Source organism: Physella acuta, unplaced genomic scaffold (assembly GCF_028476545.2).
Source record: "Physella acuta isolate Inbredline_101_S28 unplaced genomic scaffold, ASM2847654v3 ptg000676l, whole genome shotgun sequence".
NCBI classification, from domain to species: domain Eukaryota; kingdom Metazoa; phylum Mollusca; class Gastropoda; family Physidae; genus Physella; species Physella acuta.
The window spans coordinates 93,106-120,081 of NW_026732195.1; the positions used below are offsets into that span (position 1 = coordinate 93,106).

The 26,976-nt window shown below is 36.8% G+C and overlaps 1 protein-coding gene across 2 annotated transcripts; it reads right to left on the reverse strand.

Moving 5' to 3' along the window:
* On the reverse strand, nucleotides 1-23,050 carry LOC131949156 (APOBEC1 complementation factor). 2 transcript variants are annotated; one of them, XM_059310932.1, is made up of 10 exons: nucleotides 22,100-23,050; nucleotides 11,502-11,682; nucleotides 10,853-10,953; nucleotides 9,915-9,985; nucleotides 9,291-9,423; nucleotides 8,876-8,965; nucleotides 7,713-7,826; nucleotides 7,433-7,553; nucleotides 4,641-4,772; nucleotides 1-4,128 (listed from the first exon to the last, which is right to left on the reverse strand). In XM_059310932.1, the coding sequence occupies exons 1-10, from the start codon at nucleotides 22,784-22,786 to the stop codon at nucleotides 4,097-4,099; spliced, it is 1,662 nt and encodes a 553-aa protein (XP_059166915.1). In that variant the 5' UTR covers nucleotides 22,787-23,050; the 3' UTR covers nucleotides 1-4,096. The 2 variants fall into 2 exon arrangements, with proteins under 2 accessions (XP_059166915.1, XP_059166916.1); XM_059310933.1 differs by lacking the exon at nucleotides 8,876-8,965.
* Nucleotides 23,051-26,976: the final 3,926 nt, after the last annotated feature.

Genomic DNA, 26,976 nt, shown 5'->3' on the forward strand with positions numbered 1-26,976 from the left:
GAATACAAAATGCATCATTTATTAATTATGATTAACAATGATAAGCGATTCTGTTTAGATTTGAATAAAATTTAAAGGGACAAAAAGGTTACAAATTAAAGCGGTTTCGATAAGCACACATAAATTAAGCATACATTTATAAAAACACATCATTGGAATTGTTGAACAACAGTTAACAATAAATATCTAGAAGAATAGAGTTACAGAATATTAAAATAAAAATATTTCCAGGACACAAAAATCATTATTAATTTAATTAAAAAAAAAAACAGCTTGATAGGTAAAATTTTAATGTTGGCTATTTATACTATAGCTTCCAATATAGCATAAAAATATGCGTTAAGTCTCAATTGAAACAAAAAAAAATTGCATACTTGGCAGTTAAAAAAATAAATAAATAAAACGGGCATTGAGCACAAGTTTTTTCTAAACTGTGGCAGGTAATATTGTTTACAAAACAGACAAATCATCACCATGTCAACATAGGGTTCACTTTTCTGAATCTACAACAGTTACATCATTTTAAGAGTTTTACCTAGCAAAGACACAACATTTATAGAAGTAAGGGAAAAATATCAATTTACAACATAAAGATTGGAATTGCTTAAGATTTATGATAAGTAAGTAAGGCTGGATCCTTAAAATAAAACTTAAAAATAATTTAACTAAAGTCTTATTAAATAGCATGGAAAGACACTTATGTGAATTATGAAGATTAAGATACTTTTCGTCCCTTACAGTATCATTTGAATTACGTCAAGCAGCCTCAACATGATTTGAGGAATCACCCACACAGTAATTAAAGGCAATCCACGGAATTTCGGGAATGGAATTTATAAAAGCAAATCACTGGAATGTTATTTTGGTTTTTTAAAAACATTAATTTGTTTTGTTGAGTGGCTAATATCACAGGGCAACATTGGTTTACTAAAAACTTGACTTGGCTAGTAAAATGCTTTATAAAACAAATCAGACAATTAAAAAAACTATTATATATAACTATAAACATGAAATGCATAATTGTAGCTTTACAACCATCTTTCTTTAAAAATGTAAATATAAATATATGTAGGTGGAAGGGAATCTTTATCATAAAAGTGCTATTCATGTACCATGCAGAATTTGCACTTGGATGATTCATGCATAAAACATGAATGGCAGTACATCATAACTGAATGAGGTATGGTATCAGGTTTAGACAAATGTAGCAGCTACTATGTATTTAATAAAATCACACTTAAATGAAATAATGTAAATGTAAAATACACAAAAAGGCAACAAATCTCAAGCAAAAGCACTACAAGAGTTAAATTAGTTACCTAGCATACAGGCCTGCAAAAACTAAAGATTCTTTTTGACAATAGTTTTACAAATAACTAAGCCTTGCACCTATTGCTGAAATCACAATCATTTTAATTTCAACAATACTATAAATCTCCTCAACCTCCTAACTAACAAAATAGCACTGCTATGGTATACAATGTTAAATTGACAGTTTAATTAGAGTACATTTAAATTAGCTGTTTAATAATAGTGAGAAAAGAAACCTTTACTAATGTCTTTATAACTATAAATTTGCTCAATCTCCTAAATAACAAAATAGCACTGCTATAGTATATAATGTTAAATGGCAAGTTTAAATAGAGTACATTGAATCTAGCTGTTTCAATAATAGTGAGAAAAGAAACCTAGTGTTACTACTAATGTCTTTACATTCAACCACATATTGTAATAAGCTTTCTACTTTCTATGATGACATTTTATGTTGCAGACTAGATAAAAGGAATAGTAACATGAACAATTACAAACATAAATACAATCCAAAGAGCAAAGTGTATTACACAAAATCTTTCCATCTGCATCGTAATTAAAATAAATCTACTGCATCTAAAAGAAATATTACACCTATTTTTAAGTTTTTATTATATTCATTACTACTAATGTGCTTTAATTTTGGAAGATTTGAATAGTAATAAAATGCTTTTTTACAAATAAAGATTAGCTCAATAATAATAATGAATATTAACTTTTGTGGACATTTTTCTAAAAAATTTTTATTTATTATTTAATATCCTAAATAATTCAAAATTTTCTAAAAACTTAGGCCCCAAAGATTTAGGCAAAAATTGTTAGTCAAGATACGATGATTAACTTGATAAAAAAGTTTTTTGGTCTGAAAAATGTATACATTTGCAAGCCTTTTGTAAAATAAAGGCAACGAAGTCATGACGTACCTGTGCATGTAAAAACATTGAACTTTTAAATACAATAAAACAGTTGTATTAGATTTATAAAGTTATAACTAAATTTTTGTATGAATGTGACCTATAATTTGGGGTGAATTCAAATTAGGAGTAATAATTTTAAATGATATTTATGTTAAAAACTAAACACGCATGTTATGGTCCTGATATCCGTCGTCCTAGGCGTGTAACATCATATATGGACAACAAATAATTCTATATGTTCCTTTTTCTAAAATAGCACCTTCCCAAACTAATATTTAAAAAATACAGAAAATCAAAATAGTTACAAATAAATTAAGATGTGTATTATATTTATAACAACATGGGACTACATATTATTAGTACCAGTATTATTTTGAGAATATTTAAAAAGCTTAATTTTAAAAATTAAAATTTAAGAGATAAAAAGATACATTAGGTAACTTAAAAGAACTAATCCATACTTTGTTACTGAATTGTCATCATACATATGAAGGATGCATGGTGTGTGATGCATTTAAAATGTACTGATAAATTGTGGTATGTGTTGTGTTAAGTGTGTTGGGAATGATGTGTTGCTGGATAAGTGTGTAAAGGCAGTGATTTGTTTAAAAATGTTGTGGAGGTTTTAAATATATTAAAATAACCTTTCATGTGTTAAAATAAAATATAATCCAACCTATAGTCCATTGTCATGAGATTCCAACTGCTTAAAAAGTATTTGTCTCAAGGAACCACACACATATAAAACAAAATAAGCTTAACTTTTTGCTTAATTCTTTTTTTTTTTTTTTTTTAGAAAACCAAAGCACATTAAAATGATAAACATATATAACTACTGAAAAATTTAATTGTATATAATATTTGTGTAAGTAATGGGAGGAAATGTGTAAAAGAAATATTTATTGCTGTAATAATCTGTATGTTAATGAAAAACATACATTTGATGGAAATATGCTTATTTAGTTTTTTATAATGGGCATGGTCCCTAAAAATGAAGAGAAGTTTTTATGGATTTTCAACCTTTTATAAAATAAAAATTAAACAAAATTTGTGATACATATAGTGTAAATGTCTATTCATAAAAATCTGTAACTATTAAATCTCAGCAAGCCTAATTGGAAATGAATTTAAAACGCTTTTAAAATACTCATACTCTGCTGTGGCACACAGGTTATGGGCATTAGTTTATACAACAAATCTAAATAACAAAAGGGGGCAATTAAATTATTTACATTGATTAGTACAAACACATTTTGGTTTTGTATGGTAGGAAAGCACAGAAGTATACATGAGATAGTTGTCATGACAGTTGTATCTCTAAATTAAGACACCACATTGTAAGATTCACCCAAAGTATGACAAATTATTAACTGCTTGTACTTGAGCAAACCATGACATTAAATAACATTGTAAAAGAAAGTATTTAAAAAACAAAATCTGATTTTCAGTACTTAAAAAAACGTTCAATATTGTGATTGAATTTTAATGGAAAATGTACCCGATTTTTCAAAAACTACATTCTTTTAACTATCCTATCTATTTGTCAAATAAATACATGACTAAAATAAATTTAACTTTTAAGCGACTAGATCTAGTAGAAATTAATTATTGCTGCTTAAAAAGTACATTGTTTAAAAAATATACATTGTCTTCTTTAAAAATTTAAATTTAAGGAAACCTACAGTATTAAGGAACAAGAATAGACCTATTTTTTTCCAAATAGAACAAAACTATTTCAAGATCAGTTGAACAAGGCACTTTTGTTGAGATCTGGGTATACAGAAGGCATTGAATGGCTGGGTCCAGGCTGTAAAATATTTTTCTTTTAACCATTTACAGCCTGATCATGGTTGTTGGAATATAAAGGGCTAATACTGTTGATGATAGTAAATCTCAGCATCTAAAAAGAAAATTATGAAGGAAAAAAACATGATGCATCAAAAACGGTGAAATTAACCCATTTCATTAATTTTTTTTCTGCTAATTTCCGGGTGCAAGATCAGGGGGGGGGGGGGGGAGAATTTTTTTTTGTTTTTGGGAATCTGCTTTAATAAAATTGTTTGTTTATAAGTACTAGATCTATAAGAAATAAAAAATAAACTATCTAGTCAACTGTATTTAATTTTTAAACTACAGACCTCCACAATTTCAAAATAATTTTTTTTTTTAGAAAAATAATGAAATTGTTAGACGTGGATGGCATAAGTTTCTTAAACATAGTCTTTTGACATGTGGATATTCATTTCAAAAGCAAAATGAAAATTAAATTTCAAGGTTTTTTTTTTTTTTTTTTTACAATTTTGTTTTTAGATAAATATATTCAGACCATTTAAAACTTATTGGGAATAACTTTACCTAAGATTGTGGTAGAGAATGGAAACTGAGTAATTAACGGACTGTTTTTTTACTTACTGGGAATAACTTTACCCACAACGTAAGATGGGGTGGTGGTCGAGATTGGAACTTGAGCTATTGACATGGCCTGAGGTATCTGTCTTGGCTGGTAGGTGTTGGTAGGAGCTTGGGTGATCGTCACCTCTGAGCCTAATCACACAAAAATAAATTACACATTAACTTTATAATTACATAAAAAAGAAATTGTACTGGAATAAATGGTTATAATTAGGGTTAAACTTCTACAACCTTCATGTGTCCCCCTCCCTTTAGTGCAATCCTTTAGTTGTGTAACAAACTTCTTCGTTCTTAATTTTTAGTGTGGGAAGGGATCGAGCCTTATCTGCCGGAGGGTTTGAACTCGAGACTTTTTCGAATTTATCAACCATGAGCTTTTGCCGACTCGACCACTCCTCCATCACAATTAAGGATACTGGTTTTGCGCCATTGAGGCCGTTGACTCCAATTTCAGCCTGCTTTTCTTTTAGGATTTGCTTCCATAGCCTTTGTGCAACCAAGAACAAACTACAAGGCAGCAGTTGTTTAATTTTGGAGTTGTCTCTCCTAGAAGAGTGGCTGTCCCCAGCTAACGAGCCTCATCTGCCTGAGGGTTCGAACTGGAGACTTTTCGGTTTAGCAACCATGAGCTTTACCGACTCGACCACGCCGACCCCAAAACAAACAATTTGATAATTTTAAAAGCTGCAGATCAATGCTTGCAAAAACTTCATTTTATATAATTTAAGATGCTGTTGATAAGTCTGTTAGCATTAAGTACTTTTTAGCATTCGACTCAAAACTTAATTGGGACCCTATTATAACACTCAAATCAACTTTTTGTTTATTAATATAATTAATGAAATATGCTAATTAATAATTAAAAGGAAATAAGTTTAAAGCGTTGGCTGTGAGTAGCAAGTACTTCATTTTATAAGATCCTTGCTACCTGAATGTAAAATTTTACCGCCTACAAGAATGCTGAATGACACAGTACCATGGCCTACATAGACCAGACAATTACACTCCATATTTTTAACTATTTGGGCCATTCTGTATTCTCAATAACCAAACAAATATTAGCTAGGTAGATAAGCCATGAAATGTTTTAAAACTTCAGACCTGGTGGAAATACAATATGTATTTGTACACATAAAGAAACACACCACCAGTTGGTATAATGAAAGAATGTTCAATACATTTTAACTGTAGGCAAAATGTGTGTTGAGACAGCAATCAGAAGCATAATGTCCGATTTTATTTTGTAAAAATATTTATACTTTATTTTGTAAAATATTTCTCGATACAGAGAAATTTTGAACAACACACATGTAATCATGAAAATTGTAGAACCTCATTGATTTATCCCCTGTGAACATCATGGAAATTATGATAGATTGATAGAGGGAGTTGCAAAACAATTAACATCAGATTGTAATGTTAAATTAAATTTCATAAACAGATCTTTTTCTGTAATTGCATTTGCAACTAAACAAGAAGAACTGTTAGGAGTAAAGTTCGCGTTACACTTTGTCGTGAAGTCGAAAAAGGACGACCAATAACACCTAAAAGGTACTCGAAACGGATATCAATTACATGCTAGCCCCAATGCAAACAGAATTACAGAGCCCATAAAAAGAAGGGACAGGTTTAAACACATTGCAAATATCACTCCAGCTTTTACCAGTGGGATCAATAATCGACTGTGTTTAGTGGGACCAAAAAATTATCTGTGTACGTTTTCATCATTTGACATTTGAGGACATCGTTTAAAATTTTAAATATTTTTATGGAAATTCTAAATATTTTTCGACTATAATTAATTGATATCATTAACAAGGGAAAAATACTGTGAGCAAATATGTTAATTGTTTTGATATAAAATAAAATTTCAACAAGTTTATCATTTATCAAATCATGTTATTACTTTTAATCTAATAAAATAAAGTTTAGTATAGTCCATTGTATTAACTGTAATGTTAGTATTTTCCCCTTAGCAGTAAAAAAAAAAAAAAGATACATGATTTTGCATAGATAAGAAGCAACTGCACAGTGTGCTCTTTATGGCCCTAGATAACAGACTTGAACAAATCTTTTGTGTAACTTTGACCTGAGACAATACCTGGCCCCAGATAGCCAGCACAGCTAAGGATAAAGCAGTACTCAGGTTAAGAAATATTTTTTTCCCCTCCTCTTCTGTGTTGAACAGTTATTTTAGGTCAGTGCTGATAAGATAAGAATGGAGGTCACAATGCTGAAGCGAAATTAAGCAATTTACCAATAAATTCTAGCTAATGACAAACAGCTTTTTCTCTGAAGATAACTGATTTGATACGACAGAAGGAGTAGGCTTAAGAAACTATTTTACTTGGTCTGTTATCTGAAATTGATACTTTTTTTAAAAAACATGAAACAGTTCAATATTGAAGATTTTTTAAAAGCATTTAGGAATATTCATTTTTAGATCTAGTCTTGTTGCAACATTGGAGAAACAAAAACTCAGAGTATGTTTCAACAGTACAAAGGCAAATTGCATTAACTGAAGAGGACTGGTTTGTTTATAAGAGATAATATGATCAATACTAATCTGGACCCATAAATCAGGGTTGTCATTTGCAACTAGTATTTGTAGCTAGTTCACTACAAGTAATCTAACTCTGCTTGTTAGTAAGATTCTTATATTTAGGCACTATTTGACACTTGTAAATATTATACCCCTAATTAACTTTACACACTATGGCTATAAATGTTTAAGATAAGAACAATGTGTAGTAAAAATAAAAGTAAAAATAAAAGCATGTAATATAACTTACTTTCAACAGGTAATCCTAGTTGCATTAGAGTATATTCAGCAGCAAATATCTTTGCTTCTTCAACAGTTCTACATAATTTATTTGGCTGAATAGTCTGAGATGGAAGAGCCGGTATAGAAACCTGAAAATAATTAGCAAAATAAATTTATTTTCTGTAAATATATATTAAATTATCATCTTTTAAGAAGAAATAAGAAAAAAATGTCTTATTTTCAAAGTTTTTGACACTTGTTTACCTTTAATGTTCATTAATTAATATTTTATTATTAATTAGTTGTACCTTGAATAAAAAGAACTGACAATCTGTATTGGTAGAAGCATCTCTTTGAATAGCAGAATGAAGCTGGTACACTGGAAGTCCCCAATGGTTTTTCTGACATAATTCTTCTAAAACCTGAATAACCAAGAAAAATGTTACTTTAGAATATTAAACAACTATACTAAACGTTTAGCAACTGCAGTAGTAATGAGTTTATGCTTAGGGGTTGTTTAATTTTACTCAATCTATACCTCTTGAACACCCCCCCCCTAAACAGCAGTAAGTTTGAAACCAACCCTAAAAAAATATAACTTAAATTTCATAAGAATCTAAATATTTTTCTGTATTTTATTTCCGATTTCAAATATCTACCACACATGTTGCGTGACAATGCAAATAATGATAGTCCCTATAATGAATCTCAGAAGCAATACATAATAGAAAATTGGCAAATAAAATGAAAATAGCAGACAAAAGCATTAGAAAAAGAATTTTTAAAATTGTTATCATGCTAAATACTCATTGTAATTTTAAAATAAAATATGTTAATTTTATGTTTATTACAGATGTATGAAATGGTGAGAATCAAACTACAATATTTTAACCATATGTTGTATAGATAGGGGTATAGACTGAACACAGAATATAAGCTAAGTTAAACTAGCATTAGTTAAGTTTATTAATTTAAAAAGAATATTTAATTTTGTTTACAAAGCAATGCAATGAGTGCTTACTTATAGAAAGCATAAATAATAGAGATACAAAAGCAGATACAGCCACAAATTTAGTTTTCAGAGATTAACAAAAAAAAAATGAATTAATCTTTTCTAGAAAGTCTACTTTAGTCAGTGAGAGACCACAATTTGAAAAGCGAAGTGTTAGCTAATGGCATCATCATTGTAAAAAAAAACTTAATTTAATGAAAAGGAAAAAATAATTGTATGAAAACTAGTAAGTTTTAAAAGATTAAACATTACAATAAAAAAAATATTTTTTTTTAAAAATTTCTGAGAAGAAATAAATATAAATAAATGAAAATTTCTTTAAAAATTTACTAAAATTAGATTATGTAAAGCTATATAAAGCAATTATATAGAGAAAATGTACTAGACTAGAAAAAGCTAGGAGAAATGTGATTTATGCACAAGCTTGTGTACTAAAGGCATGTTCAGCTGTACCCCTACCTGTACAGGTGATCTCACACTCAAAGGTTTGAGTGTGGTTGGATTGATGGGAGTTAACTCCACACCAGGCAACAGGTCAAGCAGACGACCCTAGTTTTGAGTAGTTGGTCATTTTATTTTTAGTATTTTACTTTTGGAAAAAGTATCAACAATTGTATCCCACACCCAGGAAAAAAAAAAGGACGACTTATTACAGTAGTTAATATTTTAAAGGATGACTGCAAACTTAAAATTTGAAAGACCATGATAATATTGTTAGCATACAAGTCAACAATGTTGAAAGAACTTTTAAAAGTTATATTTAACAGGGTTTTCAGTCATTTATTAAAAATTGAATTGGCCTCATTCCATTTTGTATAAATTTATAAGCCTCTGATTTTTAAAATACTGGCATAATGAAAACAAAAAAGCTTACTTCAGATGGGTGTCTTCTGTAGCCTCCCTTGGTAAAAGAAGGGATGTAACCTTTGTTGCCACCGGCTGCTCTTGACCCAGCTGCACCACGCCCTCTGCCACCACGTATAGGGAGGGTTGGCCGCAAGACACCCCTGGGATTTACATGCACAATTTGTTAATTCAGTATGAACAATTTAGTAAAAGTTGTAAAATTAAAATATTTTCATCCTTTCCCGCTTTTGCCCAAGACATATGGGGCAGATAAAGTAGAGTTCATCAGATTTAATGACCGTAGCATTCAAGGGGATAGTGTGGCAGGCACTATATTCAGCCACAAGTTTCCCCTAAAGTTATTCAGTTATCCATAAGAGATAGGTAGACTCAGGGGTCCTTTAGACTCTAGCCCAGGAAACAAACTCTAGACTTTTGGGTAATCAGTCGTAAGCTTTACCAAGAATTAAAATATACCTTTAAAAGTTTTCTTGTAAATTTACGTACAAGGACAAGTATCAAACCAAATATTATTAAACTATCCCTTCCAGTAGCATGCAGCAGTAAGTCTTACCCCAAAGGCATAAAATTATTAATGTAAATTGTGATCTGGAAAAGAATTAATTATCAGTTAATTAAACTGATTACCTACCTGGCACCTTGCGCCATCAGCTGCCCATAAATTGGGGTCAAAAGTTGACTGTCAACATCAATCCCTAGAACCTGTTGAAAATTGTGCAAAGTCTTAGTGAACTGTGATCATACTTTAAACATGGCATTTAACCCAAATATCAGGAGCTCAAATACTTAACACAGTGTGGTTTTCATTTGTGTCTATCAGTTACAGATAAAATAGGATGGTGCAGTAGAGGAGAATTTTTGGTTTCTGGGTTTAAGTCCATAAGATGCTCATGGTCATAATTAAGTAAATGCCCTAACAAATGCTGTATGCAAAGTGTGCAAAGAAAAATATACCCTTGTACGCAAATGTAACAGATGAGGTCTATTTCTACTACTCATTGACACATCTTGTCCAAAGGATCTCATGGACACACACACAACTTGTCCAAAGGATCTCATGGACACACACACAACTTGTCCAAAGGATCTCATGGACACACACACACAACTTGCCCTAAGGATCTCATGGACACACACACAACTTGCTCAAACAATCTCATGGACCCACACACACACAACTTGCTCAAACAATCTCATGGACACACACACAACTTGTCCAAAGGATCTCATAAACACACACACACAACTTGCTCAAACAATCTCATGGACCCACACAACTTGCTCAAACAATCTCATGGACCCACACACAACTTGTCCAAAGGATCTCATGGACACACACACAACTTGCTCAAACAATCTCATGGACACACACACAACTTGCTCAAACAATCTCATGGACCCACACACAACTTGTCCAAAGGATCTCATGGACACACACACAACTTGCTCAAACAATCTCATGGACAAACACACAACATGTCCAAAGGATCTCATGGACAAATGCCTTGCCCAAAGGATAAGTTATTTCCATATCAATGTTAAGCTAAAGCTCAATAATTTGAAACCCACCTGAGGTAATCCTTTGGATTTAGAGAGTTTCAAGTTATGTTCATTTTTATCAACTGGTTTAGCAAGTACAACTTCCACTTTAGATCCATCAATCTCATAATCTGTCGACAGTTGGATAAATAATAATTGATAAAATGATAGATGATAATAATAATAATGTAAGGCTACATAGTTCTATTCAGATGTGGTTTTAATAAATTCTTATTGACAGCATTGCTCAAGGTAGATTTTTAATTACATTAAAAAAAAAAGTCTTATTTTAATTTTTTTTTTACACCATATAAATAAAATTTTAGAGAGTGTTTTATTAAGTTTTCTGTATTGATATTTTAATGAAAAGTTATAAGTAGTTCTTATATAGTAGTAAGGTTCCCCTGCCAAACCTGACGGTCTATGGGGCAAGTGAAGTAGAGTTCACCTGTTTCTGTGACCTCGGCATATGAAGGGATAGTGTAGTCAGCACTATGCACAGCCGCCTTTACTTTCCCTAACAAGAGTTAGGTACCCATCAGAGCTGGGTGGACCCAGGGTCTACTAGCTTGAACCCAGATTCGAACTCGAGACACACGGGTTAGCAGTCTAGCTCTCTACCACTAAGCCACTCCGTCCCTCAGTTCTTATATAAGCCTACGGCAAAAAGAAAGATTACCTTTCATAAGTGACATAGCTTTAAGAGCATCCTCCCTCTGCCTGAAGTGAACGAAGGCATAATCTCTCAGCTTCTTAACCCGCTCCACGCAATCGTTTTTGCCGACAACTTTCTCAAAGTGTTCCTGGAGGCTCTCTTCTGTTGTTGATAGCATCAGGTTTCTGACATATAGGATCCGAACCTGCAACATACACAGAAAGCTTTGACATTTAAGATCTGAACCTACCCCTGCAACATATATGTAAGGTTTCTGACATATAGGATCCGAACCTGCAACATATACGTAAGGTTTCTGACATATAGGATCTGAACCTGCAACATATATGTAAGGTTTCTGACATATAATATCTGAACCTGCCCCTGCAACATATACGTAAGGTTTCTGACATTTAAGATCTGAACTTGCAACATCTACATGCAATGTTTTTGTACCTATACGATTCAAACCTGCAACATACTCATGTGGGTTTCCACATTTCAACCAAGTTTATAAAAATCAGTAACTTAGAATGTTTAAACATCATGCTTTTTAGATGTTCTGTACCACCCTTTGCTCCATTATGACCATAATCCTTCATCATCACAAAAAGCCAGAACACCTCCCATAAAAAATGTCAGACCCCCCCCCCCCCATTACCCACATCAAAATTGCAGTTTTAGTTTTATTTATTAAAAAGTGAATTAATTACTGAGCTTATGCAGTATTATTAGATTGATTAATTTTTAATTCTCTTTAAAAATAAACTAAATAATGGCAAAAATTTTAGATTGATTAATTTTTAATTCTCTTTAAAAATAAACTAAATAATGGCAAAAATTCTGTTAGTACAGGCTTTTTAAAAAATGCTCAAGTGTGTCATACACATTCTGTACCTACCTATCAACACACATCTAAGTACCAACCCGCCCTTCCCCCAGAAGTAAAGTAAGTAAGTAAAGTTTCCCTTTCAAACCTGACAGTCTACAGAAGTAACATAATTAAAATAGGTGTTTAAAATAAAATAAAAAAAGACAATATTTTTACTAATAATTTTAAGGGTTAAGCCCCCCCCCCCCCCCCCAATCAACAAGGCATTTTTATGTTCTCTGATAAAAACTACTCTTACACTTTGTTCCAATTCAATATTCATTCAGCTGTAGCAAATAGGCCCTAATTATTTCTAAGACAATAAAACTATCATGAATGATATAGTGCAATCCTCTGACTGATTTCATCAGACAAACTCTGTGTGTTAGATCTACATTGCATCATTACAAGTTTTAGGTAATTACAATCTGTTTTGTATTTTATGTACCCCCCCCCCCCCTCACTCACAGCCTGTGATACAATGGTGACAACCTTGCATCAGATTTTTTAAACTTGTATTCCTCTTGAAGTATTTGTTTTCAGTAGTGGTAGGTCTACTTTTTAAGTGAACATAAGTTAGGCTAGTAAATTGCCATAGCTAATAAATCGATCAAGTAGTTTAAAAACAAAATAAAGTAATCTTTTAGACACAGGACCAGATGGAAGATTTTACTCTAAAAGATTCGCATTGCTAATAAAAATAAATAAATAAAACATTGCTAGGGCCTATAGTGGATTTTCCGAAATCAGGTTTATCATAGTCATAGCCACTCATAGCCTAGCGCATCTCTGGATGAGAGATGGATGGTGAGCCTGTGTTGAAAATGCAGGTGTCTCACGTTTATGTCTACAGTCGCTGTAGACAGACATACAAACACATTTTTTTTACAATCACAAATCATCTTTCTTTTGATATAAAGACAACCCCCTGCTCAATAACACAAACCCTATCTCCGCACCTTGTTGCACAATAAAGGCTAAAATAATTCTAACCGCTGTCATGAAATAAAATGTTTCGGATATTTTTTAATTAGAAAAACATCTTTGTTTATCTACGGTAGACAAACTAGTCTTTAGGATCAGAGTGACGGTTAAAAAAAGAAATGCGCATATAAAATTCAACTAAGTCAACGTCAATCCCACCCCTCCACCCCGATCCCCGCCCACCAATTCCCGCCCTAGTGACAAATAAGCTACCGGAAGTAACACGTGTGACATTCACCTCATATTTCTAATTCTAAGTTATGGAGATGGTGTGACGTCACACTTTAGCATTATAAAAAGAGCAATGTTAGAAAACGAATTTTAGCCTTTATTTCGTGTTTTAGAAAACTGTTTTTAATAAATTGTAATAGGAATTTATTAAAATACGCCATGTTTTGACAGAGTTCAGACAATGACGTCATTTTAGGGGGGGGGGGGGCGCTGGCTTTGTGTGACGATGTGTGACAGAGGGGAGAAGGTAATAATCATAAAAATCTGTGACGTCATTTATGGTGTTTCTCCACCCCCCCCCCAGGCTTATTATTTGGCTAATTTTAAAATTATTTTTAGGCATATCCTCAACCTGGTCGACATAGTTTATTAGTTTGTTTTCAAGTGATACTACCTTTCTTACTTAAGATTCATAAGCAATTATGACCTCAATGCTCTGATGCAATTCTAAGGAAAATGATGTCGACAAAAATAAATTACTAAATAAAAACATAGGGGGCACTACCGCAATAAGACAGAGCCACGCCGTCCACTACAAATTAAAGATAGAAACGATGGGCAGATACGGAGGTTTGACCACCTGTGTGAGGGTGGGGTGGGGGGGGGGGATGGATGTTGGCCGAGAATAAAAGCTTACAACAGTGCACGTGATGTTTAGATTAAGTGCCCGCTGAATACACATTTACAAAAACAACAAAAATTGGGAAAATAAATACGGTGGCGTCGATGTTATTTTAATTTGTAAAAAAAAAAAACGAAAGTTTGATAATGTATTAATAGGCCTACTTATTAACACTGACAACTTTACAAATAACATGGCCAGTCTTGTACACAGAGACCGCTGTTCGGCCTTCAGTTTTTAAATCAGATTTTGATAGGGTCTCTATTGAAGGCTTACCAAGGCCTATAAGGTCTCTATTGAAGGCTTACCAAGGCTTATATGGTCTCTATTGAAGGCTTACCAAGGCCTATATGGTCTCTATTGAAGGCTTACCAAGGCCTATAAGGTCTCTATTGAAGGCTTACCAAGGCTTATATGGTCTCTATTGAAGGCTTACCAAGGCCTATAGGGTCTCTATTGAAGGCTTACCAAGGCCTATAGGGTCTCTATTGAAGGCTTACCAAGGCCTATATGGTCTCTATTGAAGGCTTACCAAGGCCTATAGGGTCTCAATTGAAGGCTTACCAAGGCCTATAGGGTCTCTATTGAAGGCTTACCAAGGGATATAGGGTCTCTATTGAAGGCTTACCAAGGCCTATAGGGTCTCTATTGAAGGCTTACCATGGCCTATAGGGTCTGTATTGAAGGCTTACCAAGGCCTATAGGGTCTCTATTGAAGGCTTACCAAGGCCTATAGGGTCTCTATTGAAGGCTTACCAAGGCCTATATGGTCTCAATTGAAGGCTTACCAAGGCCTATAGGGTCTCTATTGAAGGCTTACCACGGCCTATAGGGTCTCTATTGAAGGCTTACCAAGGCCTATAGGGTCTCTATTGAAGGCTTACCAAGGCCTATAGGGTCTCTATTGAAGGCTTACCAAGGCCTATAGGGTCTCTATTGAAGGCTTACCAAGGCCTATAGGGTCTCTATTGAAGGCTTACCAAGGCCTATAGGGTCTCTATTGAAGGCTTACCAAGGCCTATAGGGTCTCTATTGAAGGCTAACCAGTGCACCTCTTGATATGGTCTATATGGAAGGCTTTCCAGATGAAAGGCTTACCAGTGCACTTGTTTTATAGGGTCTATACTATATGGAAGCCTTACCAGTGCGCCTGTCTATATGGAAGCCATACCAGTGCACCTGTTTATAGGTTCCATAAGCATACCAGTGCATATGTTTATACAGTCTATATGGGAGCCATACCAGTGCACTCGTTTATATGGAAGGCCTACCAGTGCAGCATTACAATCAAGTCATTACAAATCAAGTCAAGGAAAATTTACACAACACCTTTCCGTAATTTTCAATTAAATTATTAATAACGATGACAAGTGCATAGTCATAAAGTACTTCTAGTGTGAAGAGCGGCAGCTCTCCTATTTACCACCCTAATCGCCACAACTACATGTCTTTATTAATTACAGGCATCTTAGAGGCATCGTTGACAAACTTTTAGTTTAGTTCTGAGACTTCGAGATAACGATTTGAGTTTAGCTTTAGGTGCGACTTGATGAAATAGGTTAAATGGTAGATTGTTGGATTAGGTTAAATGCAGAGGCGTAGCGACCCTTCCCGGCGCCCGGGGACAAACTTTCGATTTGCACCCCCCCCCCCCTCAAACTTTCAATTTGTTTTTCCAACCCATTTTGGCGCCCCCTAATGTCGGCGCCCGGGGACATATGTACCGCCCCCCCCCCCCCTCGTTACGCCTCTGGTCAAATGGTGGATTGTTGGATTAGGTTAAATGGTGGATTGTTGAAATAGGTTAAATGGTGAATTGTTAGATTAGGTTAAATGGTGGATTGTTGAAATAGGTTAAATGGTGGATTGTTGAAATAGGTTAAATGGTGGATTGTTGGATTAGGTTAAATGGTGGATTGTTGGATTAGGTTAAATGGTGGATTGTTGAAATAGGTTAAATGGTGGATTGTTGAAATAGGTTAAATGGTGGATTGTTGAAATAGGTAAAATGGTGGATTATTGAAATAGGTTAAATGGTGGATTGTTGAAATAGGTTAAATGGTGGATTGTTGAAATAGGTTAAATGTTGGATTGTTGTATTAGGTTAAATGGTGGATTATTGAAATAGGTTAAATGGTGGATTGTTGAAATAGGTTAAATGGGATGGATTGTTGGATTAGGTTAAATGGTGGCTAGTTGAATTAGGTTAAATGGTAGATTGTTGCAATAGGTTAAATGGTGGATTGTTGAAATAGATTAAATTGATGCTAGTTGGAATAAGTTATAATTCAGATAGTGGACTACTGATGTTAATACGTTGAGGTACAAGCTTTGAGGGTTGGTATTGCCTATATTGCCGATACAAGTTGGACAAATATTAAGCACGGTAAATAGACATGTAACAGTGCAATTGTAATAACTTTCTGATTCGTCAAAATTATAATTTATTCTTAAATACGATTAGGCTTTACTTTAACAATATATCTAGAGGCCTTGATATCAGAAACGAAATAAACTACTGAACCATAACCCTAAACGTCACAGTACACAAAACCTAATCCTAAATGTCACAGTACAAAAAAAACCTAGATCTAAATCCTAAACGTCACAGTACACAAAACCTAATCCTAAATGTCACAGTACAAAAAAACCTAGATCTAAATCCTAAACGTCACAGTACACAAAACCTAATCCTAAATGTCACAGTACAAAAAAACCTAGATCTAAATCCTAAACGTCACAGTACAAAAAAACCTAAACCTTAAGTGTGCTACCGTCATTGTGAAGGAGGAGGCCTGTTATTTAATTAGACTGCCGCATCTGTTTTCAGCATTATTTTATTGAAGTATCTGAGTGTTACATAAGAGGGAGCCTTTGGCGAAAAATAATTCTGATCAATTATTAGGACATAAAAACCTTTTAACTCTACTATTTAATAAAAAAAAACATATTTCAACGAAAAAAAATGTTTGTTAAAAATATTTCTATGAAAAATTATTTTAAAACAGTTTTATGACGCAGGGGATATCGAATTTTAAGTTACGCTTAATAAAGTCCGATTCAGGGCCATGTATATTTAGAATAGACCATGTCGTACTTAAGCAACATTCACATTAATCATGCCTACAAATGTGATATTTTAACCCTTGACCCTCGGGTCAGGTTATCACAATGCAAATGGAATCAACACAAAACGAGGGGGTGATAATCAGCTAGTCCCCCTATATGCACACGCCGAACGTTGTTAATGCTGACAGCTCACGGGGTGTCGAACGAATTCTTGCAGACTGGTGTGGACGTATCACTGTATACTTTCGCTGGTATTTGAAAAGCTACGTGTAAGGCTATTAGGGTTAGTGCATGCTTTGATGGGCTATCCTAAGTTTCTTTCGGGTATCTCTCTCTGAAACGATTTGTGTGTGTGCGCGCCTTCCCGAAAATTCCATACCCTCACTCCCGTCTCAAGGAAAAAAAAAAAGTTTAAAACCACCGACCCCATTGCTATTAGGATTAGGGCATGGCTTATAGTTTGGTTAGGTTTAGAGTCTCGAATGGGGTTAGGATAACGCTTAGGTTCCTAACATTTTTTTAAAGTGGCGACCCCTTTTTAAAAAAGCTAAGCCACCCGCGACCCATTACTATTTTTTAAAAATTGCAATAATTTTTTTTTATTATGTTGAACCTACAAGCACGCGACCCCCCCCCCCCCCCCATTGCACACAGACTAAGACTCTTAGACTTGGAACCCGAGTGTCAACGTTATCCACCTTGTGACGATGTAGCCTACCCATAAGTCCAAAAGGCTAGTAAAATATAGTTCCCGACATTCAACAAACTCATGCATAGCATGGGAACTTACAAGGCACGATCAATCCAGAAAGGAAAGTAACTTCTGGGAAGGGAAGGAATTCAAAATACAAGTGCGCCAAAAGATTAGTTTTATCTATAAGCCGTTGTTTGTTGAAATTAAATTTCACGGTTGCCTTGGATTACGGTTAATTAATGCAAGTTAAAAGGTTACAATTAGATTAGCGATCTTCCATAAAAAAACGTCACTTTTTTAAGACCAATAACATTTGAACCCCAACCATCAATTCGTCTGACAGCCAAAACAATAATAGTTTTTTCCCTTCTATTAATGTTTCATTGTTTTGGTATCTAGGTTTTCAAATTTTAATTGATCAGAAGCAATTAATAAAGTATTAATTTTAAAATAGTCTCAAGCCAAACATCACTCGATCAGCCCTCAAGTAAATAAACATTAGAACAGTCTTCTGTTTCCCAGGTTTTAAAAGTGCACAACATGAATGGTAGAAAGAGATACCCCCCCCCCCATAACCGGATTGGCGGATATTTCAAGGTAGCGCCAAGGGTCAATTTATGTCATGGAACTGGAAAGTTTTGGAATGATAAATCAGTATGAGTATTACAGAGACACTTCTCCCACGGTCGTTTCTATTTCTGTCCATGGGTGGCTACAATGTGAACTTTTGACTCCGCAGCACAGTAAACTAAGCAGTCAAGAGAAACCGAGTTTGCACACCTTATTTTTAGTCTAGTTGTATGCCATTTTATTTTCTCCCTTTGATTATTATGCAATTGATGTTCATGTCTTTGATGTTGTATAAAACTATCAAATTATTATTACTGATAAAAAAAAAATTGTTCTGATCAGTATGAGAATAGTTAAGAGGTTCGCTTTAAGAATCAGTGGTCGAATCGTGGGCTACTTGTACACTTAAAATTTACGCTAGCATAATCTCAGAACCAGCAACCACAATATTCAAACTCAGAGGCGTAGCGACCCATTCCGGGGCGGACTATCATTTTTGACCCCTTGCTTCCATTTCTATATATAGTTATTCCTGTCCCCCCCCCCCCCCCCATGTTGGAAAGGTTTGTCGCGCTTCTTACCAGTTGGTTTCCTGTAACATTTTCTATTTCGGCGCCACAAACTCGGTCTAGGAAACAGATCTGTGGGTAAAGCCTTGTAGTCGTTTATTTTCGTAACTTTGGTTGTATAATTCAACACTCCAGCTTAAAATAAGATTTTTAATTATTTTTTTCTACTCCCGCTGGCGCCCCCTTAGGGTCGGCGCCCGGGGCGGCCGCCCCACCCGCCCACCCCTAGCTACGCCACTGTTCAAACTTTTTAACAAACAAGAGAAACAAATCTAGGCATTAAAGTTAGGTAAAAACACTGTAATATAATTAGTACATGTAAACTACGCGTGATGTGAAGTTTTTTGTTTTTGTTTTTTTAAACTTACTAAGTAATTTTAATTTTAAAATAAAATCACACTCTAGCTAGAGCCTACATACTGCTCTAGACCTAATGATGAAAGTATTCACCCCAAATGTTAATGAAATATAATTAATATACATTCAAATACATAAAATAAACTATTTAGAAATTTCAAACAATATCAAGTTGTTGCAGAGAATCGCTTGATCGTTTATTTTTGTTTTTGTGAAGATCTAGCCTGAGCCGGTACTAGATCTAGAAAAATATTCTATTCGCCCCCGCACCGCTCGTTTAGAAAATAAGTGACGTCATATTAAAGAACCGCTAGCCTTATGATATTGACGCTTGAAAACGTAGCCGGCAATGTCTGCTTATGAGATATGTGACGACATGGTCGCAGACGTTGGTTTTTAACTGCAACGAACTGTAGAGCTTTGACTAGGCCCTAAGGGCCTATTTTAAAGAATAGCCTAGAAAGATAACACATCCGTCATTTTTTTTCCTTCGCACCATCAGAAACAGCAATAAATTATTTATCTAGCCTATGTCCACACTTGCAAAAGGGTGGGTGGGGGGGGGGTGTACACGTGTAAACGTTTACAGATTAAAAAAAAAACTTAAAGAGTGATTTACATGGCAGTTAGGGCCTTATAGAGAGAATGGCTTTTTAAAATGTGTCCTAAGTCCTAACTAATATCATGTTTTTAACACCTAGCGTGTCACTAAAAATATTTTAGGCCAACACTTTTTTTGTCAACCTGATTATGCCTATTAAAACTATGAATATAAGGATGGGGCTATAGAATTAACACGTATAGATCTAGATCAGTGGTTTTTAACCTAGGTACGATCAAACCTCAGGGGTTCAGTGAGTCAGTGGTTGAGTGAGTCAGTCTAAGGGGTTCACTGAATCAGTGGTTGAGTGAGTCAGTCTCAGTGGTTCAGTGAGTCAGTCTCAGGGGTTCAATGAATCAGTCTTAGGGGTTCAGTAAGTCAGTCTCAAGGGTCTAGTGAGTCAGTCTCAGGGGTTCAGTGAGTCAGTCTCAGGGGTTCAGTGGGTCAGTCTCAGGGGTTCAGTCTCAGGGGTTCAGTGAGTCAGTCTCAGGGGTTAGGTGAGTCAGTCTCAGGGGTTCAGTGAGTCAGTCTCAGGGGTTCAGTGAGTCAGTCTCAGGGGTTCAGTGAGTCAGTCTCAGGGGTTCAGTGAGTCAGTCTCAGGGGTTAGGTGAGTCAGTCTCAGGGGTTCAGTGAGTCAGTCTCAGGGGTTCAGTGAGTCAGTCTCAGGGGTTCAGTGAGTCAGTCTCAGGGGTTAGGTGAGTCAGTCTCAGGGGTTCAGTAGAGATCAAAGAACACCCGACTCGTATTTTTCATGATCAGATTGCATAATGTCAGACGATAGAACTATTAAAAAGGGTTCAGTGAATGCACATATGAAACGGGTAGGGCTCGGTACCTCCCCAAACAGGCTAAGAACCACTGATTTAGGTACTTCTAGTAATACTTAGGCCTAATTATTAGTTTTTTTGGACTTGATTACAATCTCAACACAGTCTATTTAAAATAAATGATTCAAATTTTGCTTTGATTAAGCTCAGCTTTTTATCATCATAAATCTTAATTTTTAACCAACATATTGAATTAATATTAGGCCTGGATCTAGATTTTTTCTACATATCCCATCAAGATATAATTACCTAGATCTAGTTTAGTTTTTAAAAAGTTATCCATGTGGGGCAAAAATCTCAGTTCACAGGCTATTAAAATGACTGCAGCAAACGAACGAAAGGGATAGTGTGGTCGCCAAACCGCCTTTACTTTTATTTTTCGTTAGTGCACACTTCCCTTAAGGTACCCATCGGCTGGGTGGACTCAGGGACGTCCTGCAGACTATAACCCCGGATCCGAACCGGAGACTTCGTTAGCAGTCGTGCAATATACTATCAGATCACGCCACCACATATTTTAAAGTATTAGATCTAGGCCTAATTAATGTATTATAATAATTGCGCACTGGAAATCCAAGCACCAAGCCTAGCCCCTTAGTTTAGAACATTTTGCCCATGCATTGCGCCCCCTCTTCTCCACGCAGCTGATGGACCCAATGGACAGAATGTTAGCTGTTTGACAGTTAGACCCTATATTGCCTAGATCTAGATCTATCTATTCTAGATCTAATAAGTGAGTATCTATCAGTAGCGTAGCGAGGGGGGGGGGCATATGTCCCCGGGCGCCGACCTTAGGGGGCGCCAAAATGGGTTGGAAAATTAAATTGAAAGGTTGAGGGGGGTGCAAATGAAAATCTTAAGGGGGGGGGGTGCAAATCGTAAGTTTGAGGGAGGGTGCAAATGAAAATCTTGAGGGGGAGTGCAAATCGGAAATTAGGGGGGGGGGTGTGCAAATCGAAATCTTGAGGGGGGGGGGGGGGTTGCAAATCAAAAAGTTTGTCCCCGGGCGCCAGGAAGGGTCGCTACGCCTCTGGTATCTATACAACTTCAACTTGGAATCAGCTGTGTCAAAGGAGCTACCGTTAGGGGGCTCCACTCCTGTTGATTTCCAGAGTTTTCTCTCCTGGATGGGTTGCGGTCCCCGGTTGACGAGTTACTACTGTACAAGGCCTAATTTAATTACCAGGAAAATTTTAATTAGTAGCCTAATGTAAGTAAAAGACATACCGTTGCCATAATATTCTCATCAGTTTCAGGCTCAGGCTCTGCCCAGTCCACGGCGATAGTGTGACCCCACAGCTGTACCCGGCCGGGGATCAGCTTCCTTCTGGCCATAGCAGCTGACCGGTGGTTCTCGTACTCGACGAAGGCAAACCCTCGATTCTTGGACTTATCCATGGCACTGGGGTACACTATGACGTCCACTACACCCTCGGTGACCTTTGACATCTCGTTCATTATTTCCTCCCTTTGTTTATTTTTGGGAATCCCCCCAACAAACAGCCGGCAGTTGTCAACACTTGAACACACACCCAAGTACCGGCCTTTTAGTATTTCGTAATTGTTCAGTTCTTGAATGGCGCGTTTCGCGTCGCTTTTCGTACAATAGGTGCAGAAAGCGAAGCCTCGGTTTGATCCGCTGAAATCCATCATTAATCGGAATTCGTAGATTTTCCCGATTTTGAGGAAGACGGGGATCAGGCTATCTTCGTAGATATCTCTTGGGATTTTCCCGATGAAAATCTCGGCGCCCCGGGGAGGGGGTGGACCGCTCCAGTCTGGAGGTGGTCCGCCGAACTTGCGCTGCCCGTTTTCTTGCACGAGAGGGTATCCTGTTTGTTGCATGAGAGCTAGGAGGGCGACTTCGTTAGGTGTACCCGTAACACCGGGTAAGTTACTTGACGGTTGCTCCATGTTCACAATTTTAATTTTCTTTTAAAAACAAATATTGAAATAATCCAAAAGTTTGCCGGTAGATTTCGCACAAAATATATGTTTCGAATTTGAGTAAAATCAAAACAAATCAAATGAAATTAAGATGAAAAAACAACACCACAATCACATAGGTCGGACAAGCCTACAAATAATAAAAGAATGAAGATTAGAAACACTGATTTGAAGATCGATTAAATAAAAATCACACTCTTGCTAACGTCCTCCCTCTACGGTTCCATTTATTGATGTGACTGACAATCGTGGACTGAACCGTGCACGATAGCGAGATTAGTCGGGGCGCATGCGCGAGGCTGTTATCAGTTGTCAACAAGACAAAACATGAAATAAAACTTTAGACCTAGGCCACGCCTACCGGCGGTATCGTGGGCGGGGCATGAATTTTTCTTAAGAGCCTACCCCCATGTGATCTGACCTTGAGGAGGGGCGGGGTGGGGTGAGGGTAACGTAGCAGGTGGGGGGTGCGTGTACAGCGGGGCAGGGGTAATGATGGGGGTGGGGGTCGATGATGGATACTTCATGTAGTAGAAGTAGTAGTAGTAGTAGTAGGCTTCCAAGTAGCCTAAGTTAAAATTGAAAGCCTGTGTTTAAAATTGGGCTAGGCTTAATTTTAGTTAGGCCTATGGTACTAATAAAAAGTATGCCCTAGACTTACGCCAGCTTGTAGTTAGTAAACACGAAAGTTATTTTTTTCGTTTCTGTTGCATCAGTTGTCAAATAATTGAACTGATTTGATTTGAAGAGCAGTCTTTAGATTTAGAATATTTTTTTGTACTACACAAAAAAAAAATGGTTTCTTAGGAACGTTTTATTAAAATACAATACTTGCTAAATATTTGAAAATAGTTGTGGCACTGCCGCTCCCCCACCATCCCTTGTCTTTAAGTGCGCCCCCAATGTTAGTTTCTTCTAGACATTTTCTCCGGGGGGGGGGGGGGGGCGGCACTTGAAATTTTCGGGGGGGGGGGCGGACTAAATTTTTTGGGGGGGGGGGGTGGGGTGGGGAAGGGTCGGACACTGTTAAAAGTATATATTTTTCTTTATAAATTCTATTTCGTTCGGGGGGACGGGAAGGGTGGAATGACCACGGCTCTGACGCCCCCCCCCCCCCCCGAAGAGAACTGGACGAAACTCTAACACCCCCCCCCCCCACCTCCGAAACAAAGTGAAAAAGCCTATGGAGGAAACCAGTAACGAAACTGTTAAAATTAATTTTGAAATATTAAATCTATATATATATATAATTCTCTTCTGGAAGACGCTAGAAAACAAGCTGTAAGCGGAGTTTACTTTAACGGAGTGGGGGGGGGGGGGTATCGTCCTTAACGAGCTACTTATAGTGTTTTAAAGAAATATTTGCAGTGGCAGCGTTGGTACTGTCGAATTAACAAATTATGAATTACTGAAAAGTAGAAAAAACAACAACTAAATAGCGGCGTATGATATGCTGCGGGTCGGCTCGTAACATTACAACACGGCACTTTACCACCAATCACCACAAATCCCATACACCATGGCAAAAGAACAAAATGGGTCGCATGATTTATCTACTGCCGTAAAAGAATAAATATCTTCTAAAAATGTTACAAAATCAAACCGGAGTTGATGAATAGCCTTAGGCCATGATAAAAAAAAATAAAATACGAGTACACCCAAAATTGTCGAAATTGTACGTAGCCGACCACTCTTCCTCTCCACCACACCCGGTGATTCTTTCAAACATGTTTCTGTGGGTGGGGGGGGGGGGGGGGGGGTCGGGGGGGGGTGGTACTACAGCTGTGATTAGAGAAATGCGTCTCCACTCCGGCGGCTCATAACATGAGTTCAAAACCGACTGTACGTATAATAATTTAAACGAGCCGACCCGCGGCGTATCATATGCAGAGTTTCTTCCAGGCATCTCTTCGGGGGGAGGGGGGGGAGGGGCAAAGCCCCCCCCCGAAAAAATTCTACCGCCCCCCCCCCCCGAGCGAAATGAAATTTATATAATTTATATAGAAAATATATACTTTTAAAAGTGTCCCCCCCCCCCGAAGAAAAAAGTCTGGAAGAAACACTGATCATATGCCGCTATTTAGTCTTTAGTTGTTTTATTTTCTACTTTTCAGTTGGCCTAATTCATAATTTGTGAATTCGGCAGTACCAGTGCTGCCACTGAAAATATTTGCTTTAAAACACTATCAGTAGGTCGTTAAGGACGATACTACCCTCCCCCTCCTTTCCCCCAACCCCTACCCTACACCCCCCCCCCCCGTGAAAGCAGCCTCCTCTTAATTACCTCCCATAAGTTTAAAATAGTTTCAATCTAAATTATCTGCCCCTAATAGGCGTCACTAAACCCGGCTGTATGATTGTAAAAATTTAGCGTGACGACAGCTCACCAGACCATGTGGGGGTGGGGGGAGGTTGATTTATGCCTAGTGAAGAAGAGAGGGGACTGCAAGGCGTGCTTACAGCTTGTTTTCTAGCGTCTCCCAGAAGAGAATTATATACATAGATAGTAGCGACTAAAAAAAAAAGTTGGGTGAGGGGGGGGGGGAAGAGGGGACATTGTAGGTAGGGGGGGAGAACATAGGTTATCGCGCTCGGCCCTGTGCGGGTCGCGTTATGTAACACGGAGAAAGCCGACGACTGGTAGAAAGGGAGATCACTTGACTTTGATGTCGCTTCTGACGACGGAACAGACAGCTGCGCCGACGATGGGGGAACCGTGGTCGGGGCGGCGGCGGCGGTGCCGACAAGGCGTTTGATGGTTCTGTCGGCTGTCTCCGTCAGCATTTCTGCTAACGGTTACAGTTATTTATATTATGGGGGGGGGGGGTCTGTTTATGAATGTCATTCAAAAATGGTTTTATAAATACTATTATTTTATATAGCCTAGTGTTTATTTTCAATAAGCAAGCAACAACAGACCCTAACGATCGTACTGATTGTCAATGGCATCTCTAGGTCAGTGGTTTATAACTTGTGGCTCTAGGCCAGTGGTTTATAACTTGTGGCTCTAGGCCAGTGGTTTATAACTTGTGGGGCCAGTGGTTTATAACTTGTGGCTCTATGACAGTGGTTTATAACTTGTGGCTCTAGGCCAGTGGTTTATAACTTGTGGCTCTAGATCAGTGGTTTATAACTTGTGGCTCTAGGCCAGTGGTTTATAACTTGTGGCTCTAGGCCAGTGGTTTATAACTTGTGGCTCTAGGCCAGTGGTTTATAACTTGTGGCTCTAGGCCAGTGGTTTATAACTTGTGGCTCTAGTCCAGTGGTTTATAACTTGTGGCTCTAGTTATAACTTGTGGCTCTAGGCCAGTGGTTTATAACTTGTGGCTCTAGGCCAGTGGTTTATAACTTGTGGCTCTAGGCCAGTGGTTTATAACTTGTGGTTCTAGTCCAGTGGTTTATAACTTGTGGCTCTAGGCCAGTGGTTTATAACTTGTGGCTCTAGGCCAGTGGTTTATAACTTGTGGCTCTAGGCCAGTGGTTTATAACTTGTGGCTCTAGGCCAGTGGTTTATAACTTGTGGCTCTAGGCCAGTGGTTTATAACTTGTGGCTTTAGGTCAGTGGTTTATAACTTGTGGCTCTAGGCCAGTGGTTTATAACTTGTGGCTCTAGGCCAGTGGTTTATAACTTGTGGCTCTAGGTCAGTGGTTTATAACTTGTGGCCCTAGGTAAGTGGTTTATAACTTGTGGCTCTAGGCCAGTGGTTTATAACCTGTGGCTCTAGGCCAGTGGTTTATAACTTGTGGGGCCAGTGGTTTATAACTTGTGGCTCTAGGCCAGTGGTTTATAACTTGTGGCTCTAGGCCAGTGGTTTATAACTTGTGGCTCTAGGTCAGTGGTTTATAACTTGTGGCTCTAGGCCAGTGGTTTATAACTTGTGGCTCTAGTCCAGTGGTTTATAACTTGTGGCTCTAGGTCAGTGGTTTATAACTTGTGGCTCTAGGCCAGTGGTTTATAACTTGTGGCTCTAGGACCTAGGCCAGTGGTTTATAACTTGTGGCTCTAGTCCAGTGGTTTATAACTTGTGGCTCTAGTTATAACTTGTGGCTCTAGGCCAGTGGTTTATAACTTGTGGCTCTAGGCCAGTGGTTTATAACTTGTGGCTCTAGGCCAGTGGTTTATAACTTGTGGCTCTAGGCCAGTGGTTTATAACTTG

Bases quoted from the DNA above. Each gene is read 5' to 3' on its own strand.
- LOC131949156 (XM_059310932.1), bottom strand. From the start codon at position 22,786: ATGGAGCAACCGTCAAGTAACTTACCCGGTGTTACGGGTACACCTAAC. The intron at 11,683-22,099 runs GTATGTCTTTTA...TGTATGTTGCAG, and splicing joins ATGAGAATATTATGGCAACG to GTTCGGATCCTATATGTCAG. The intron at 7,554-7,712 runs GTACAACTAATT...AATTATTTTCAG, and splicing joins GTCAGTTCTTTTTATTCAAG to GTTTCTATACCGGCTCTTCC.